General features: G+C 39.5%; 3 protein-coding genes across 3 annotated transcripts; all 3 read right to left on the bottom strand.

Moving 5' to 3' along the window:
- Nucleotides 1-2,166: 2,166 nt before the first annotated feature.
- Nucleotides 2,167-4,715, bottom strand: LOC140146625 (uncharacterized). The gene is made up of 2 exons (XM_072168494.1): nucleotides 3,885-4,715; nucleotides 2,167-2,937 (listed from the first exon to the last, which is right to left on the bottom strand). The coding sequence occupies exons 1-2, from the start codon at nucleotides 4,463-4,465 to the stop codon at nucleotides 2,190-2,192; spliced, it is 1,329 nt and encodes a 442-aa protein (XP_072024595.1). The 5' UTR covers nucleotides 4,466-4,715; the 3' UTR covers nucleotides 2,167-2,189.
- Nucleotides 4,716-8,979: 4,264 nt separating this feature from the next.
- Nucleotides 8,980-12,899, bottom strand: LOC140143208 (uncharacterized). The gene is made up of 4 exons (XM_072165188.1): nucleotides 12,270-12,899; nucleotides 11,051-12,031; nucleotides 9,694-9,925; nucleotides 8,980-9,188 (listed from the first exon to the last, which is right to left on the bottom strand). Exons 1-4 carry the CDS (start codon nucleotides 12,897-12,899, stop codon nucleotides 8,980-8,982), a joined length of 2,052 nt encoding a protein of 683 aa, XP_072021289.1.
- Nucleotides 12,900-13,501: 602 nt separating this feature from the next.
- Nucleotides 13,502-18,389, bottom strand: LOC140143192 (uncharacterized). Its single transcript, XM_072165187.1, has 3 exons — nucleotides 17,760-18,389; nucleotides 16,496-17,521; nucleotides 13,502-13,519 (listed from the first exon to the last, which is right to left on the bottom strand). Exons 1-3 carry the CDS (start codon nucleotides 18,387-18,389, stop codon nucleotides 13,502-13,504), a joined length of 1,674 nt encoding a protein of 557 aa, XP_072021288.1.
- Nucleotides 18,390-18,517: the final 128 nt, after the last annotated feature.

The raw sequence follows: 18,517 nt of genomic DNA, 5'->3' as shown, positions 1-18,517 counted from the left end.
CCGGTCCGAGGTGCGAAACGCTAAAGGGGGTGGGTGCGAATTATGAATTTTACCGCATATTATTGGGGAGGGGGGCTCTAGGGTACTTGGGCCCCCTCACCAAAATTATTGAGGGGGCCGGCCCCCCCCAGGCCCCCCGGTTCCGGAGCCACTGTTATATTTATAAATTTCATGTCGAACTGCTGGGTTGTGTTTTTATTGAGACATCCTGTATGAAAGAATGCATGTAAATTTAAACTGGATTTTTTAAAATAAAATGATCTGTGAGTTATTTTTCATGATATTATTATGACTCAGAATTGATGTGAAGATCCACCAACCAGTTATCTGATTACTAGAAATTAAACCAAATACATGGCTAGTAGATCTTCCATCTGAGACGGGGAAAGACTCAACAGAAACAAACGGAGAGCAAAATATAACTTCACAAATAAACTTTAATTTCTCATCAACAAAGTGATCACAATAATATAATAGATGAGCGAAATATTCTTAGTTCATCCTCCGGCTATGGCTGGCTGACAACTGCCCAGAATAATAGTCCGGGGTAATTGAGGAGAGAACGCCGCGGAGCGATATATATTTAAATTAGCTATGGCAAGCAAATAGCGTCATAACACACGCCCTGCCTTTCTTGAATTGGCGCCTGACAATTCTAATTTTAATAATATAACTTTTTAAAATAGCAATTTGAATTGATCAACCTATGATTTAAAAATATATATATCTTTCTAACACAAACTTTAACATCAGACATAACATTCCATCAAGTAACTGCATGACTAATAATTAACTGCATCTTTTAATCTGAAACATTTTAACTCCAAAACACGATTGGATGGGAAGAAAATTATTATTTTTAAAAACAACATCTTTTAAAACTCTGAAGCTCGTACAGCAGACAAGGAAAAAGGGAAAAGGGGATGACAACTAACACAATTCTGAAAGACATCGACCAAGACCTTGCACAATCCCCAAACTGGGCATTTACAATGTCAAGTTCCATGTGTTTCAGAAAGTGCGAAGATCTTACTCTACACCTTAAACTACACCTTAAAATTAACCCTAGAGTTCATAATCTTGAATCGCTGAATCCCTGGCCAGTAGATCCACCGCTGTCGACTTGAACCCATTCGCTGCACTGTACTTGACGCTGATCTTGACGTTGAACTTGACACTTGCGTGATGAACTTGACATTTAATTTGTCGGTGTGATTCAGATCATGTTTTCCATAAAATTTTAAACATGACGTAATAAAAATTGCTTTTGCAATTAGACGATAACTGATGACGGATGTCAATATAAATAACAGACGAATTAATTTCTTCATATAATTGCAGTTTTCAATGCACCAACATTGTAAAATAAGACGCAGTTCCTCCCGTAGATACAGTACTTGACGAACACGACGAAACAATTCCACACGACGGAATAAACATTCAGCGCTGAAGACCAATACCTTGATAATATTTGATTCAGAATAACGGGCTTACATGAAAATCGTATGCAAAGTTTACGTACTACTTTGCATGAAATGGATGTCATGTATCAGGTCACAGTTAATTAACCCGTATCATATTTTTTTTTTATTTCTGAATCAAATCTTATTCTGGAATCACAATTATTGTACTGACGAAAATTCACAATCATTTCAGAATCACACATATTGCATACCAACTGGAACAAAATTCTTCTGTGTCAAGTTCAAATCCAAATGCACCTATTGTTCAGATGATTGACCACGAAAATGACCAAAGAACTCCATAATCCATTCAGCACGACTCGAATTCTCTGAAATATAAACTCAAGCAAAATACACAGTATAAGTATAACACATACATACTATCTAATTTAGCATATTTCTTAATTCCATAATCATAAGAATACCGTATACCATATACAATAAGCTACAATATAACATGATTTATACAGTATAACATCATAACATAACACACGCTGCCTTTCTTAAATTCTTCACAAATTTTGAAAAATTAACACAGCCAAAATTCCATAAACACGCAATTTTCAATTCAAAAATTCATAATTGAAATTACAATCTGCTTTATTCTTCACATAATTTGAAAAATGAATACATCCAAAATTCCTGAACACACAGTTTTCAAAAATTCATAAATTACAATCTGCTCTATGCACAACAATAGTATTACAAAATTTAATTGCAACACATTCATCTGCTTTTGCCAGATATCTTCACAGGATTACTTTTCAAAAAGTCCAATGCAGCTGGGTTTAAATTATCAGCAGGCTCCCAAGTATTTCTGGAACTTGGGAAATCACGCCACTTGATAAGATACTGAAGCTTGTTGTCCCTGTACCTACCACGTAAAATCTTCTCTACTTCATACTCACTACTTGTGGTAACAGGAGTCAAAGGTAGACCCGGTATAAAAGATATGCGCTTATCCAATTCCTGGGATGCCATAAGTGGGGCAAACGAGTCATCTGGACAATCAGCATCTACAACACCTTCTAGAGGATCCCTTTGCACAAAATCTTTGGGCATGACATGATTTTCTGGTCTGGCATATCGATCATAGGCAAACTTCATTCGATTAACATGCACTGGGGCTGACATCAACTTATTGTTTGTCAGATTTCGAACACGGAAATTCACGGGCCCCGTTTGCTCTACGAGTAAGTATGGTCCTGACCAAAATTTCATGAGCTTCTTGGACAAGCCTGGTTGAGTGGCTGGAATATATAACCAAATTGTATCACCCACCTGAAACTGTACATCACTTGCATGTTCATCATAACGGTCTTTCATGCTAGCTTGATTAAGTTCAAGATGTTGCTTAGATATTGCACGGAACACTTCTAATTGAGATACCAAATGATGGATATGTTCTCTCACTGTCTTCTCTGGGTATTCACTCTTAGCCATCAATGTCACATCCAGGGGTAGTCTTGCTTCCCTGCCATATAATAAAAAGAAAGGGCTAAATCCTACAGAATTGTCTGCTGGTGTAGACCTATATGCAAATTGAATGGCTGGAATATACTCATCCCAGTTTGTCTGATACTCATTAGCATAGTGTGACAAGGTATCTAAGATAACAGAGTTAAAACGTTCCTGAATAGCATTACACTGTGGATGATAACTACTTGTATTCAACTTTGATGTACGCATAATTCTACACACTTCAAGCACCAGTTTACTGAGGAAATTTGTACCTCGATCACTAAGCAAATATTGCGGACAACCATGTTGACATATATGATCAAAGAATGCTCTAGCTACAGTAGCTGCATCCATAGTCTTAATTGGAACTAAGATAGGCCATCTGGTACAGTGATCTGTAAAACACAATACATACCGATTACCATTGGTTGTAATAGGTAGAGGACCCAAGATATCCACACTTACACGTTCAAATGCACTGGGGACCTTCATGGTCATCATGGGAGCTCTAACTTTGTGTCTATGTGTTTTTCTCTGAGCACAAGATATACACGATCTTACCCAATTGTCAACATCTCTATACATACGTTTCCAGAAATACCTTTGGCGGATTTTGTGATATGTTCTCTGAAAACCAAAATGAGCTGCTAAAACATTATCATGACAGTTGTTAAGTATGATATCAATCATGGTTACAGGTACATAAAATTGCACAGTATTTCTTTCTGGCATGTGACGTTTGGCGGGTGTGTGCCATATATGATACAAAATACCTTCATGGACATAGTATTGATCTGACTGCAATAAAATATCACGTGCTTGTCTTTGATTATCAGGCAATATGTCTTCATCCAAAAATCTTATCATGGGACCAGCAAAAGGATCAGCTAATTGAGCATCTTTGAAATGGTCCACATTAACATCAGTTGGTAAAGAAGGAACTTTTGAATATCTACATACTTTTTGTCTCCATCCAGTCGTCTATTCCTCTGAAATCTCAGATTTCGAACAGTATTCACTTCTGGATCTGGCTTTGTCTCTGACGCAGGAGAATCATTGATAACATCATCAGTCATTGTCTCCAAGCCACATTCTGTCCAGTTTGAATCTGTTGCTGAGGAAGTAGGGGAGTCAACATGATATGAGTTACATGAATTACAAGATTCTGACACTTGAGTTGGTATTCTACTTAGTGCATCTGCATTACCATTCTTACATCCTCTTTTATGGACTACTTCATAAGTATATGATTGTAACTTCAGTACCCATCTTGCGAGGCGACCTGTTGTACGCTTTTGACCAAACAACCATTTCAATGCACAGTGATCAGTCTGAATTATGAACTTTACAGTATGTTGAAGGTATGGGGAATATTTCTTAATCCCTTCAACTACAGCCAAAGCTTCAAGTTCAGTAGTTGTATACGTCTTTTCGGAATCATGCAAAGCTCTACCTCCATAACAAATTACCTTCTCTTCACCATCTTGTACCTGTGCTAAAATGAAACCAAGACCTCTTATACTGGCGTCTGTTTGCAACATAAATTGAGTACCATCAAAACGAGGGTAGGCAAGAATTGGAGGTTCTACTAGCTTTTGTTTCAGGATTTCAAACGCTTCTGCACACTCTTTTGACCAAATAAATTGAACATCTTTCCGAGTGAGATATGTTAAAGGTGCGGCTATTTTACTGTAATCTCTAATGTACTTCCTATAATAGCCTACAAAACCTAGAAATGATCTTACTTCCGATACCTTCGTTGGAACTGGATACTCTTGGACTACTTTGGTTTCTCTGGATCAGTAGCTATCCCATCTTTACTTACAATGTGTCCTAAATAACGTACCTGTTCTTGAGCAAAAAAGTACACTTTTTAGGCTTGAGCTTCAAATTGGCTTCTCTCAACCTCTGAAATACTTGTATCAAATGAACTACATGATCATTAAAAGAATTGGAAAACACTATTACATCATCAAGATATATTAATACAAATTTCCAATTTAAACCTCTGAACACTTCTTTGCATAACTCTTTGAAACGTGGCTGGAGAATTTGTACACCCCATTGGCATTACATTAAACTCATACAAACCATCTTGTGTAATGAAAGCACTCTTTTGTTTTGAGCTTTCTTCAAGTCCAATTTGGTAATAACCTGACGCTAAATCTAGTGTGGAAAAATAATTTGGTGTTCCTGCGCCTAAGCTATCTAATGCATCATCTATGTGAGGTAGAGGAAAATTATTCTTTTCCACAATTTGGTTACATAATCTCATATCACAACAGAATCTTAGTGTACCATCAGGTTTAGGAATCATTACAACAGGAAAACTCCAACTACTGGTGGATTCTCTGATTAAACCATCTTCTAACATCTGATTGACTTGCTTACGTATTTCAGCTTGCACATGAGGAGGTTGTCTATAAGGACGACATTTGATTGGCGGATGATTACCAGTTCTTATGACATGCTCAATTTTCGTATATCTTCCTCTAGGACTATCTTTGGTTTGAAAAACGTCTACATACTCAGATATAAGATCAGATAACATATCAGAATCGGTATCAGTTAAATGAGAATCATTGAAATTGACCTGAGAAAGAACTTCACGTACCTTAGGATCTGGCGAATTCTGTGCCTTTACATGGACTGATGCTACAGGTACTTCATCTACTACAGAGTCATCTATATCGGTAAAATGAATGATTTCACTGTTATTTACAAGTGTAAATGTACCAAGTTTTGTTCTAGGATACAACACAATTGGTTCATTGCTAGTGTTTAACACAAGTAATTGAGTACTACAACTAGATTTGTTAGCAATAGGTTGAACACTTGATACTGTATTGGCAATCAATACTCCTAAAGCAGTGACTCTCCGTCCTCCCTGACATAATCCTATTGTGCCTTTTGGAAGATTATTCGATAACCTCGCACGCACCACTGATTGTGAATGAGGCGGAATTTCTTGCCTTTCAATTACACGCAAATTACTTTTCTTAAACAATCGCAATTTCTGTGTGTTAAAATCTAATCTGGCCTTATGCTGTTTTAGAAATCTCTTTCCCAACATGATTTCCTGACTAAGATTTCGAGCAATATACATTGGCACGAGAAATTTTGAACCTTCAATAAACAACGGAACAACAACAAAACCACTGATTTGCAACACAGATTTGTTAGCGGTACGGGCTTTTGTTAATCGCGGTTTTGACACTACAATTTGGTGTGACAATTCTAAAGAATGCCAGTACTCATGATCGATTAGATTCATTGTACAACCAGTGTCAATTAAACAGTCAATGTTTTGGCTACCAATAGTGACAGAAATATAAACTTCTTCATCAAAATCTGTTTCAACGTTATCACTATCGCATTCAGACGCGGCAAAATTTGAATCAAATCTTCCATTGCGCGGAACTTGGGCTGAATTACACGGAGAATTACTGCTCTTTTGACGCGTTTGGTCAGTCACACTGTTTACATTACAACTATTTGAAACAAATTTCTGTACAGTTTGTGCATGTTTTACCTGTTCATCAGTTGGATAACAACAGTTACTACGACCCCGATTATACACATCTTCCTTTTCAGGACACTGTCTGTAGCTATGACCTAGTGTATTACATCTGTAACATTTCATATTACGGTCATTAACCTCTCTACACGTATACGGACTCTGATCAATACAGCTATTACTGTTTACAGGTGCATGACATCGATCATTTACATTTTGTTCAATAGATTCAATGTACCTCTCATTGGACAATATCCTTTCATTGACCTCGCCAAAACAATTGTTTGTACGTCCTACGTTTTCGTGTACTACTCTCACTGTATTCACTATTGCCCTACTACTTGTATCCACTAATTTCACTATTTCATGACTGAGTCGGAGAAGATCATTATATTCTGTACTATGGATTACCTTCTCTGGCTGCTCTGAGTCAGCAATTGGTATGCCTCGGTGCATGCCTAGGGCAACTTGTATGCCTATAGGAGCCATAATCACATTTACTTTTCGCCATTAATATACATTGTATCAATACAAGAATATCACGCTGCAATATTATTCACAAAATGGCCGAAAACAGAAAACACGCAACAAAATTCTTCGCGCCAAAATTCAACTTTGGCGGGAAATCACTAGAAGCGTATTTCAGTTAATCTATCAAAAATATCACATAATATATATACATATGAATCAATTCAATATTGCTATAAATAATAATACCAAATTAACTTACCTGGGGGTTGGTTTTTCCCACCAGGGGCAGCTGACAGCCAGTCACAGCTTGCTTGGTACCGGAAAAGATCGGATTCTGCACCATTTATTATGACTCAGAATTGATGTGAAGATCCACCAACCAGTTATCTGATTACTAGAAATTAAACCAAATACATGGCTAGTAGATCTTCCATCTGAGACGGGGAAAGACTCAACAGAAACAAACGGAGAGCAAAATATAACTTCACAAATAAACTTTAATTTCTCATCAACAAAGTGATCACAATAATATAATAGATGAGCGAAATATTCTTAGTTCATCCTCCGGCTATGGCTGGCTGACAACTGCCCAGAATAATAGTCCGGGGTAATTGAGGAGAGAACGCCGCGGAGCGATATATATTTAAATTAGCTATGGCAAGCAAATAGCGTCATAACAATATGCTTTATGTCTTGTAAAGGTTAAAAGTTCCAAAGAGATGTTCCATAAGATCAACAGGCATTTAGTCCGAGGTGCTCCGATATAAAACCCCTGCGTTTTTACGTGATGGTTTGAAGTCTGATAATAGAGAGTTCGCTCGATGCGCTAGGAGAGGCGAAGTACTTTTCTACCTTGGACCTTGCGTCAGGCTACTGGCAAGTGGAGCTAGACGAAGATGCCCGTGACAAATCTGCATTCAGGACAACTAGTGGCCTGTATTCCTGGAATGTACTCCCCTTTGGGCTGTGTAATGCACCTGTCACATTTGAGAGGTTGATGGACAATGTGCTAGCAGGCCTGCGTTGGGAAGCGTTGCTAGTCTACCTAGATGACGTCATTGTATTTGGCCGTACAATTGAAGAGTCTCTGGAAAGGTTGTCGCCAGTGTTTGACCGATTTGGGAGTGCCGGGTTAAAGGTTAAGCCGAGCAAATGCTCTCTACTACTGAAAGATGTCCAGTATTTGGGACAAATTGTGTCCGAGAAAGGGATACATACCGACCCAGACAAGATAGAAGCCGTGAAGGACTGGCCGACACCAGTTACACAGATACAGGTCCGTAGCTTCCTGGGGCAGGCGTCATATTATCGGCGATTCATACGTGATTTTACCGACACGGCTGCACCATTGCACAAGCTGACAGAGAAAAGTACAAAGTTCGAGTGGGACGACTATTGTGAGAAAGCTTTTGGACGTTGAAGGAAGCATTGGTAACTGTGCCAATTCTTGCTTACCCTAAATAAGCAGGACAGTACATTCTGGACACAAATGCAAGTAATTTTGCAATCGATTGTGTTTTGCCACAAGAACAGGACGGAGAGGAGACCGTGATTGCACATGGTAGCAATTCATTGAAAAGAGCTGAGAGAAACTACTGTGTGACGAGGCGAGAGCTGTTAGCAATTGTAGAGTTTTTGAAGAAGTACAGACATTACTAGGGAGGGGGCAATTGAAAGTGAGGACAGATCACAGGTCCTGAAGGTGGTTGTCGAACCTCAAGAATCCTGAAGGCCAACTTGCCAGGTGGTTAGAAGTAGTAAAGCTTTGATCACTGCCTCGAGTATAGCCCTGGTAGACCTCACCAGAATGCAGATGGTTTATCCAGACGCCCATGTAAACAGTGTGGTCGATGGGAAGGGCAGATGGCGAAAGAAGCGGAAGAAAACCAAAGACAGGAAGCAGAAGTTGATGAGACTGAATTAACAGAAACATATTATTATTATTATTATTATTATTAACGAATAATTATATGGCGCTCTACAGAGATCACAGCGCCTTACAATAATACAAAATTACAAATAAACCAAGAAGCAAAAATCAAAAAGAAGCACATAATAAACAAATCCCTAAACTTTAGGGAATAAATGGGTTTTCAGATGGCGTTTGAAGATTTGGACGGACGCCGTCTCTCTGATGCCAACAGGAAGCTGGTTCAAAAGATATGGGCCAACCACGTGAAATGCTTTGTCACCAGCCGTACGCCTCGAGCGTGGAACAACAAGCCTGGTAACATCAGAGGAAGAACGGAGTCGACGCCTAGAGTCATCATTGCCATCTGAAACATTGTACAAAACAAGATCATTGGTAAGATAGCTAGGAGCTAGATCATGAAGACATTTATAGATATATAACAGTATCTTGTACTTAATTCTGTCCTTAACCGGAAGCCAATGAAGAGTACACAAAAGCTGTGACGAACTTTGGTCCCGTCAACAAGCAAATACCAACCGCGCAGCCTTATTCTGCAGGCGCTGAATACGCTTGAGGTCGACTTCCTTGGCGCCAAAAAGTAACAAATTGGCATAGTCTATTCGGGACAGGACCAAAGATCGTACAGCGTGATGACAGGCTTCTTGTGTAATGAACCTTCTTATTCGCCATAAATTACGAATATGAAAATTAACGCTCCTACACAGACCACTGATCTGGTCGGACATATTCATGGTGGAATCAAATATGACGCCTAGAGGTAGGAGGTAGAATGGTTATGTTACCGAGCTCCATTTCAATAACAGGCAATGTACTCAATATTCTTGGTGTGGCGATTACCACAAACTCACTTTTGGCTTGATTAAGTTGCAACTTGTTTTGATACATCCAGGCGTTTATCTTGGATATACAGTTAGAAAGTACACCAAGAGCACGGTCGCAATCTCCAGGAACCTTAGGGTCAAACTCACAAAATAATTGTGTATCATCAGCATACGAGTGAAATTTGACATTATGCTCCCTAATTATGTCACCAACAGGATGGACATACATGATAAAACACTGTGGTCCTACAATGGGGCCCTGTGGAACAGAATAATTGAAAACATGCTGATCTGACATAACACTGTTAATCATCACTCTTGTTCTACGATCTTCAAGGTACGATTTGAACCAATCTAAGGCAGGCCCGGTGATACCAAAACGACCTTCGAGTCTATTTAACAAAATTGCATGGTCGATAGTGTCGAAGGCCGCCGACATGTCAAGCAATACAAGCAGAATAGCCTTGTTGGCATCCATTGACTGAAGGATGTCGCTTCTAACATGGAGAAGAGCGGTCCATACTGCAGTTACTGTCCGGTTTCCTATACACAATACACAGTGCTCTTTCCCATTGACGCGTGACCTCTACAAATAGCCCTACGTTAAAAGTATGGGGATATGACTAGTTAACGTCGCTGTGTGAAAAATAACCGGCCAATATTAAAAGTACTCTTCTAAAGTTCTAGAAAATATAGTTTTTAACATGTCCTAAATTTTTAGCTAATTTAGATGTTTGGAAATATTCGTACTTTGGTGTTTTAGTTAATGTTATAGGTAATAGTACATTGCTTAGTTAACGTCGCTGTGTGAAAATAACCGGCCAATATTAAAAGTACTCTTCTAAAATTCTAGACAATATAGTTTTGTAACATGTCCTAAATTTTTAGCTAATTTAGGTGTTTGGAGAGGGTCGCACTTTTGTGTTTTAGGAAGGATATGTAAACGACAGATAACACCAAAAATATGAAGAAATTATTTCCAAACCGTGTTAAGTCAACAATCATTATGTTGCTCATTTTCAAGAATGCTGGTTTACAAAAAGCAGGCCATTGTCTCATTTCGTGAACAAAGGTACACATACCATTGTTTCCTTTCGTTTCCTTTATAATCGGTTACCCAACTGAAGCTATAATACCAGCTTTATTGCGATATCGCACATGAAAACAGACACATGTGCACAACCAGAGAAGATCCGATTTAATCAGTTGAGCTGTTTCAATGAGTGTTATCTTGGTTTAATAGCTTTTAATGGGGTTTAAGTTCTGCAAAGGTCGAGATGAATTCTACTGTAGACATGACTGCATCATGCTCAGTGGAGTGATGAGCTTTATAAGCAGATTGGAAAATCTCACCAAGTTTGTTATGGCCAACATACTCAATTACTTGACACGACGCGGCCTTCTCAATAACTTTGGCAATACACTTGATGTTTGCTACCGGACGATAACTCTTCAGGGCATTTGGGTCCATATTGGTCTTTTTCAGGACAGGAGTGATTATGGAGTGTTTTAATGTCTCTGGGAAAACACCTGACACAAGAGATGCGTTAACAATTCTTGTGATGATGGATAACAAGTGTGGTAAATTTTGTTTTATAAGCCACGATGGAAGAGTGTCCAAAGAGCATGAAAGTGATTCAAATCCAGACATATTATTTTCGCAAACTTTGTGGTTAACAACACTCTCAGTTGTGGTAGTGTTGTTAGATCTAATTGTTTCAACTTTTTCAACAAAGAATGACAAAAAGTCATTAGCAAGATCAGTGTTAGAGTCTGCATTCGGCAAGACACGAGAGGATGTGTTTAAAAGACCATTCAATGTCTTGAACATATCTTTAGTATTTGAGCTAAGAAACTTTTCAGTGAAAAATTGCTGCTTAGATTGAACAATGAGTTTATTAACTTTGTCTTTCTGATCGATCAGTGCATCATCGTCTATTACAGAGCGAGTATTGCGCAATCTGCGTTCCAGACGTCTTCTGACGCGTCGTTCCTGGTGGATGTTATCGCTATACCATGGAAGCCTAGCCTTTACCACGCGTTCTTTCGTGACGGCAGGACAGAGTTCATCAAGAACAGATAACGTAATTGATTCATACATATCGCATAGTGTATCAGGATCGTTACAGTCTGAAGGTATTGAGCGGAGACGATCGTCAAGACATTCGCCAAACCGTTGCATATCAAGTTTTCGATATTCACGTGATGTTTTAGTCACCTTCATAGGCTGCGGTTTTTCATATTGAACAGTGCACATGATGATATTGTGATCTGAATAGAACAATGGATCGGTGTAAGTGTCCTGAATAATAGCCTGGAAGTCGAGAGTGTGCCCGTGTATGTGAGTAGGGCCAGAGATGTGTTGCTGAAAGCCATACATGGGACATAGACAAACTAGATTGAAATCGTTTTGTGTCCCATTGGTCCTGAACGTCAACATGAATGTTGAAATCGCCCAGAATGACAAGTTGACCAGGTATTACACAAATTTCATCAAGAAATTCCAATAGGAATTGGCCTGTTGTCAGACGATTTGTAGAGGTGGGGCATGGGCGGTAAACAGCAACAAACTGAATAGATTTACTTTTGTCAGTAACACATACATGTTCAAACGTTATCGCTTCAAAACCGGTAGGGGAGACAACAAGATTAAGGGGTTTCTTAAACAGAACACCTATTCCGCCATGATTGGAGGTTCCTCGAGGAATACTGATGAACTCATAACCGGGTGGCGTACAATTGCCGATGACTACGGGATCCTCGACGGCAAGCCACGTTTCTGTGATGAAGAAGATATCTATATCTTTCTCAATGACATAGTCAACTAATGTTACTGTTTTGTTGCCTATAGATCGGGCATTCCAATGATACACGCTTAGGTTTGAGAATGGTTTAGCTCTAGATATTGGTATCAAATTATTAGTATTACATCCATTCTGCCCACCAACATAAATATTTGATCGTGAATTGGATATGATAACTGGTATCTGATTTTCTGGTATCTGATTTTCTCTTCTTAAATGTCTTCTACCAGCACGTCTACCACGATGTCTCCAACGCTTATTATTGTGAGAACGCCTATGTGAGGAGGTTTCATTTTTCCTACATGGGTAACGCAATAGATGAAGAGATGATAATACTTCAAAAGTTTCGTTTGAAAGTTTAGAGTCATGATAATCAGTGTGAGATAAACTCCGCATGAAATCCGGGGCTTCAGATTGATTAGTTTCCATTACGATCGAAAGTGATTGAAAACAGTCGATATTTCTTACCCTGATGGGCTGTTCAGAATGGTAATCAACGTGATCGTATAGCGATTCCGTGCATGACAATTCTGCTACAGATGATGACAACAAATTCGCCAAAATGACGACAAATCCTGACAGAAAAATCAGTTTAAGGCACATCATTCTGATCCAGAGGCTATAACAAATATGATGACACAAAATTTAGCCCAAAATAACATCGCTGATCAAATGAAAACTTTAACTTCTTGGGAGAGCGAAAGCAGCCGTGATCAGCGCTACGCCCTTATACTCAAAGGATATGAGATCCCCATGGCCACAAATGAAATTGGGATCCAGACAGAGCCAGAAAATGAGCTGGAAAGTCATGAGAGGGCTAAGATTGCCTGCCCAAGCCGACACTTAGACATAGAGTATAGCAGCAGTGGAGAGCACACTCCTGTGGCTGAAGGGGTTGGTGTTACGCAGGACACACAAGAGACAGAAGCAGCAGAAAACAATGACACTGGTGACACTGAAGTATGGCTACGGCATATCACTACCATACCTGAAGTTTCACTGACTGGTGGCTGATGAGACTATGCCACTCATTATAGTGTGGAAGGTATCTGGGGGTGAAAGACCCAAATGGGAAGAAGTTGCATACCAGTCGGCAGCACTAAAGACATACTGGGGCCAGTGGGACATGTTGACGGTGAAAGAGGGCCTCCTTCTGAAGCGATGGGAAAGTGATGATGGGAAGTGCTTCCAAAGTCATTAAGGAGGAAGGCACTTGATGCACTGCATGCATCAAAGACTGCAGGCCATTTGGGTAGAGAGAAAACCTTGCCGGGACTGCGAGAGCGGTACTACTGGGTTGGCATGAGCGTTTACGTCAGAGCTTATGTGCGACAGTGTATAGACTGTGCCCGGAAGAAGAACCACCCGTGCAAGCGTCGAGCCCCTTTGCAGCAAACCCGTGTGGGAGTCCCTAGAGCGAGTGGTAATCGATGACCTATAGGCCCCTTACAGAAACTCACCAAGGAAATTCATATGTCCTTGTGGTAGGAGACTACTGGGCTAAATGAATGGAGGCATATCCCATACCTGATCAGCGTGCCGAGACGGTAGCAAACAAATTAGTGGATGAATTTATGTGCCGGTTTGGAGTCCCCCTAGAACTGCACTCAGATCAAGGGATCTAGGAACTTCGAGTCAGAGGTTTTCAGTGAGATGTGCAAGATACTGGGCATCACCAAAACGAGGACTACTCCTTATAACCCTAAGTCCGATGGTTTAGTAGAAAGGTACAATCGTACCGTAACCAATGCAGTGTCGTTGATGTTGCTGCCACTACAAGAACAGCAGGGGTGGGACAAGTGTCTACCATATGTAAGCTTTGCATATAGATCGAGTGTCCAAGCATCTACCGGTGAAAGCCCTAATATGATGATGTTAGGACGTGAAGTCCCGGGGGGGCACTCCAACTTTGGAGGTGACGCGTATGTAGGGCTGTTAAGACCCCCTTTTTCAGCATCGCTGTCACCCAAAGACCCCACATTTTTTACGAACACATGCTCTGTCACCCAAAGACCCCCTATTTTTCCATTTGATCTGTCACCCAAAGACCCTTTGTTACTTATTTTGAAAAAACAATGAAATTTGAAGCCATTTTGAACTAGAAATTCGATTTTCGAGGTTTTTGTGGCGCTTTTTTGGCTCTCACCTAAAGATTCCATTTAAAAAAAGGTCATGTTCTCACCCAATGACCCCATATTTTTTACATTTTGCTCTCACCGAATGCCAAAAATCAAGCTCTCACCCAATGACCCCATATTTTTTACATTTTGCTCTCACCGAATGCCCCTTAGTGCGAAAGTGCCAGCCCTACACCTATATCCATTTCATATTGAAGTGCCCCCCGGGCGTGAAGTATCTGCCACAGTTGACCTAGTGTTTGATCGATGCAGTGCCTGGAGAAGTGTATGATTAGCTTTACAAGAATGCAATTTGCAAAGGCATCACCTGCACCTCCCACCGAGTTTTTAAAGCAAAAGTTTTTCCAACGTACTTTATTAGGGACCGTTCATTATTTCCACCGGAGGGGGGGGCAGGAGAATACATGGGGGGGGGTCAGATGTTTTTGTCAGGCAAAAGGGGGGTCAGATGGTTTGTTAGTTATTGAAAGGGGGGTCAGATGATTTTGCATCTCAAAAATCCTGGAGCTTCTGGGGGCTTCGCCCCCTGGACCCCCATCTGGAACATTGCCCCTGGACCACTGACCATTCAATTTGCGCTTTGCATGTCGGCCGACACTTTGGTCCTAGTCCGGACTTAAGTCGGGCCTCAACCTGTTTTTCACCTGCCATGGTGTGAATTGACATAAATTTGCACCAAAAGTAAGTAATTTATTATAACATTTTGAAAAAAAGGGTCATTGGGTAAAACATTCCAAAAATGGAGAAAAATTCTAGATTTTGCTTCTAAATTGCCAAATGTACAATACAAATTTGCTGAAATAAGAGAATTTTGAACCATATTTCATAAATATACATGTACACTGCCATTTTCGTAATAGAGAATTAAGAATAATCAAGCTGCTGCACAGTAATGCTGTGGTCAGACTCTTCTTTGTTCTTTTACAATGAAAAGAGACAACTACACCACCCCAAACCGCTCCCCAATACACATCCGCTATCAAACACCACCCCACACAGGTGTCATTTCCATACCCTAATTAAAACTACAAAGACTCGCCCAAACCACCATGACAGTAAACTTGGGCAATGTATTCAAATACATTATAGAAAAATAACATCATCATCATCATCATCATCATCATCATCATCATCATCATCATCATCATCATCATCATCATCATCATCATGATAATACTAATACTAATAGAAATTATATTATGGTTGTGTGATGGACAAAATGTTCGGACAAATATGCAGTGACTGCCACTGAGTAGAGAACACACACAAACCACAGCCACCCTAGCCCTATGGATGGGGTGTACATGTTTCTCTCTTTCAAGAGTTAGAGTTTAATGAATTAGAAATTAAAGTTCCATGAAAGAAATTTTAGATATTTTTATACAGTCAAAATATTAATTAAAATATGTATTATTATTATTTCATTAACGATAACAGTAATGATTCTGGTAAGTGACAGATAAATCTAAATAATTTTATGGATATGTTGGATATTATGACAACAAATTTTGAATCAAATTTGAGATCTATTTAGACATTTTAAGATAATCATTTCACATTTTACATGGATCTAATTGGACTTTCTGTGTCCAAGTTTTCGTTTCCTTTATAATCGGTTACCCAACTGAAGCTATAATACCAGCTTTATTGCGATATCGCACATGAAAACAGACACATGTGCACAACCAGAGAAGATCCGATTTAATCAGTTGAGCTGTTTCAATGAGTGTTATCTTGGTTTAATAGCTTTTAATGGGGTTTAAGTTCTGCAAAGGTCGAGATGAATTCTACTGTAGACATGACTGCATCATGCTCAGTGGAGTGATGAGCTTTATAAGCAGATTGGAAAATCTCACCAAGTTTGTTATGGCCAACATACTCAATTACTTGACACGACGCGGCCTTCTCAATAACTTTGGCAATACACTTGATGTTTGCTACCGGACGATAACTCTTCAGGGCATTTGGGTCCATATTGGTCTTTTTCAGGACAGGAGTGATTATGGAGTGTTTTAATGTCTCTGGGAAAACACCTGACACAAGAGATGCGTTAACAATTCTTGTGATGATGGATAACAAGTGTGGTAAATTTTGTTTTATAAGCCACGATGGAAGAGTGTCCAAAGAGCATGATTTGTTAGACATTTGACATATAATTTCAGAAACACTAGAAGTTGAAAGTGATTCAAATCCAGACATATTATTTTCGCAAACTTTGTGGTTAACAACACTCTCAGTTGTGGTAGTGTTGTTAGATCTAATTGTTTCAACTTTTTCAACAAAGAATGACAAAAAGTCATTAGCAAGATCAGTGTTAGAGTCTGCATTCGGCAAGACACGAGAGGATGTGTTTAAAAGACCATTCAATGTCTTGAACATATCTTTAGTATTTGAGCTAAGAAACTTTTCAGTGAAAAATTGCTGCTTAGATTGAACAATGAGTTTATTAACTTTGTCTTTCTGATCGATCAGTGCATCATCGTCTATTACAGAGCGAGTATTGCGCAATCTGCGTTCCAGACGTCTTCTGACGCGTCGTTCCTGGTGGATGTTATCGCTATACCATGGAAGCCTAGCCTTTACCACGCGTTCTTTCGTGACGGCAGGACAGAGTTCATCAAGAACAGATAACGTAATTGATTCATACATATCGCATAGTGTATCAGGATCGTTACAGTCTGAAGGTATTGAGCGGAGACGATCGTCAAGACATTCGCCAAACCGTTGCATATCAAGTTTTCGATATTCACGTGATGTTTTAGTCACCTTCATAGGCTGCGGTTTTTCATATTGAACAGTGCACATGATGATATTGTGATCTGAATAGAACAATGGATCGGTGTAAGTGTCCTGAATAATAGCCTGGAAGTCGAGAGTGTGCCCGTGTATGTGAGTAGGGCCAGAGATGTGTTGCTGAAAGCCATACATGGGACATAGACAAACTAGATTGAAATCGTTTTGTGTCCCATTGGTCCTGAACGTCAACATGAATGTTGAAATCGCCCAGAATGACAAGTTGACCAGGTATTACACAAATTTCATCAAGAAATTCCAATAGGAATTGGCCTGTTGTCAGACGATTTGTAGAGGTGGGGCATGGGCGGTAAACAGCAACAAACTGAATAGATTTACTTTTGTCAGTAACACATACATGTTCAAACGTTATCGCTTCAAAACCGGTAGGGGAGACAACAAGATTAAGGGGTTTCTTAAACAGAACACCTATTCCGCCATGATTGGAGGTTCCTCGAGGAATACTGATGAACTCATAACCGGGTGGCGTACAATTGCCGATGACTACGGGATCCTCGACGGCAAGCCACGTTTCTGTGATGAAGAAGATATCTATATCTTTCTCAATGACATAGTCAACTAATGTTACTGTTTTGTTGCCTATAGATCGGGCATTCCAATGATACACGCTTAGGTTTGAGAATGGTTTAGCTCTAGATATTGGTATCAAATTATTAGTATTACATCCATTCTGCCCACCAACATAAATATTTGATCGTGAATTGGATATGATAACTGGTATCTGATTTTCTGGTATCTGATTTTCTCTTCTTAAATGTCTTCTACCAGCACGTCTACCACGATGTCTCCAACGCTTATTATTGTGAGAACGCCTATGTGAGGAGGTTTCATTTTTCCTACATGGGTAACGCAATAGATGAAGAGATGATAATACTTCAAAAGTTTCGTTTGAAAGTTTAGAGTCATGATAATCAGTGTGAGATAAACTCCGCATGAAATCCGGGGCTTCAGATTGATTAGTTTCCATTACGATCGAAAGTGATTGAAAACAGTCGATATTTCTTACCCTGATGGGCTGTTCAGAATGGTAATCAACGTGATCGTATAGCGATTCCGTGCATGACAATTCTGCTACAGATGATGACAACAAATTCG

Source organism: Amphiura filiformis, chromosome 2, assembly GCF_039555335.1.
Source record: "Amphiura filiformis chromosome 2, Afil_fr2py, whole genome shotgun sequence".
Classification (NCBI taxonomy): Eukaryota; Metazoa; Echinodermata; class Ophiuroidea; order Amphilepidida; family Amphiuridae; genus Amphiura; species Amphiura filiformis.
The sequence above is the reverse complement of the archived record's forward strand: the minus strand, read 5'-3'. Positions and strand labels throughout refer to the sequence as shown.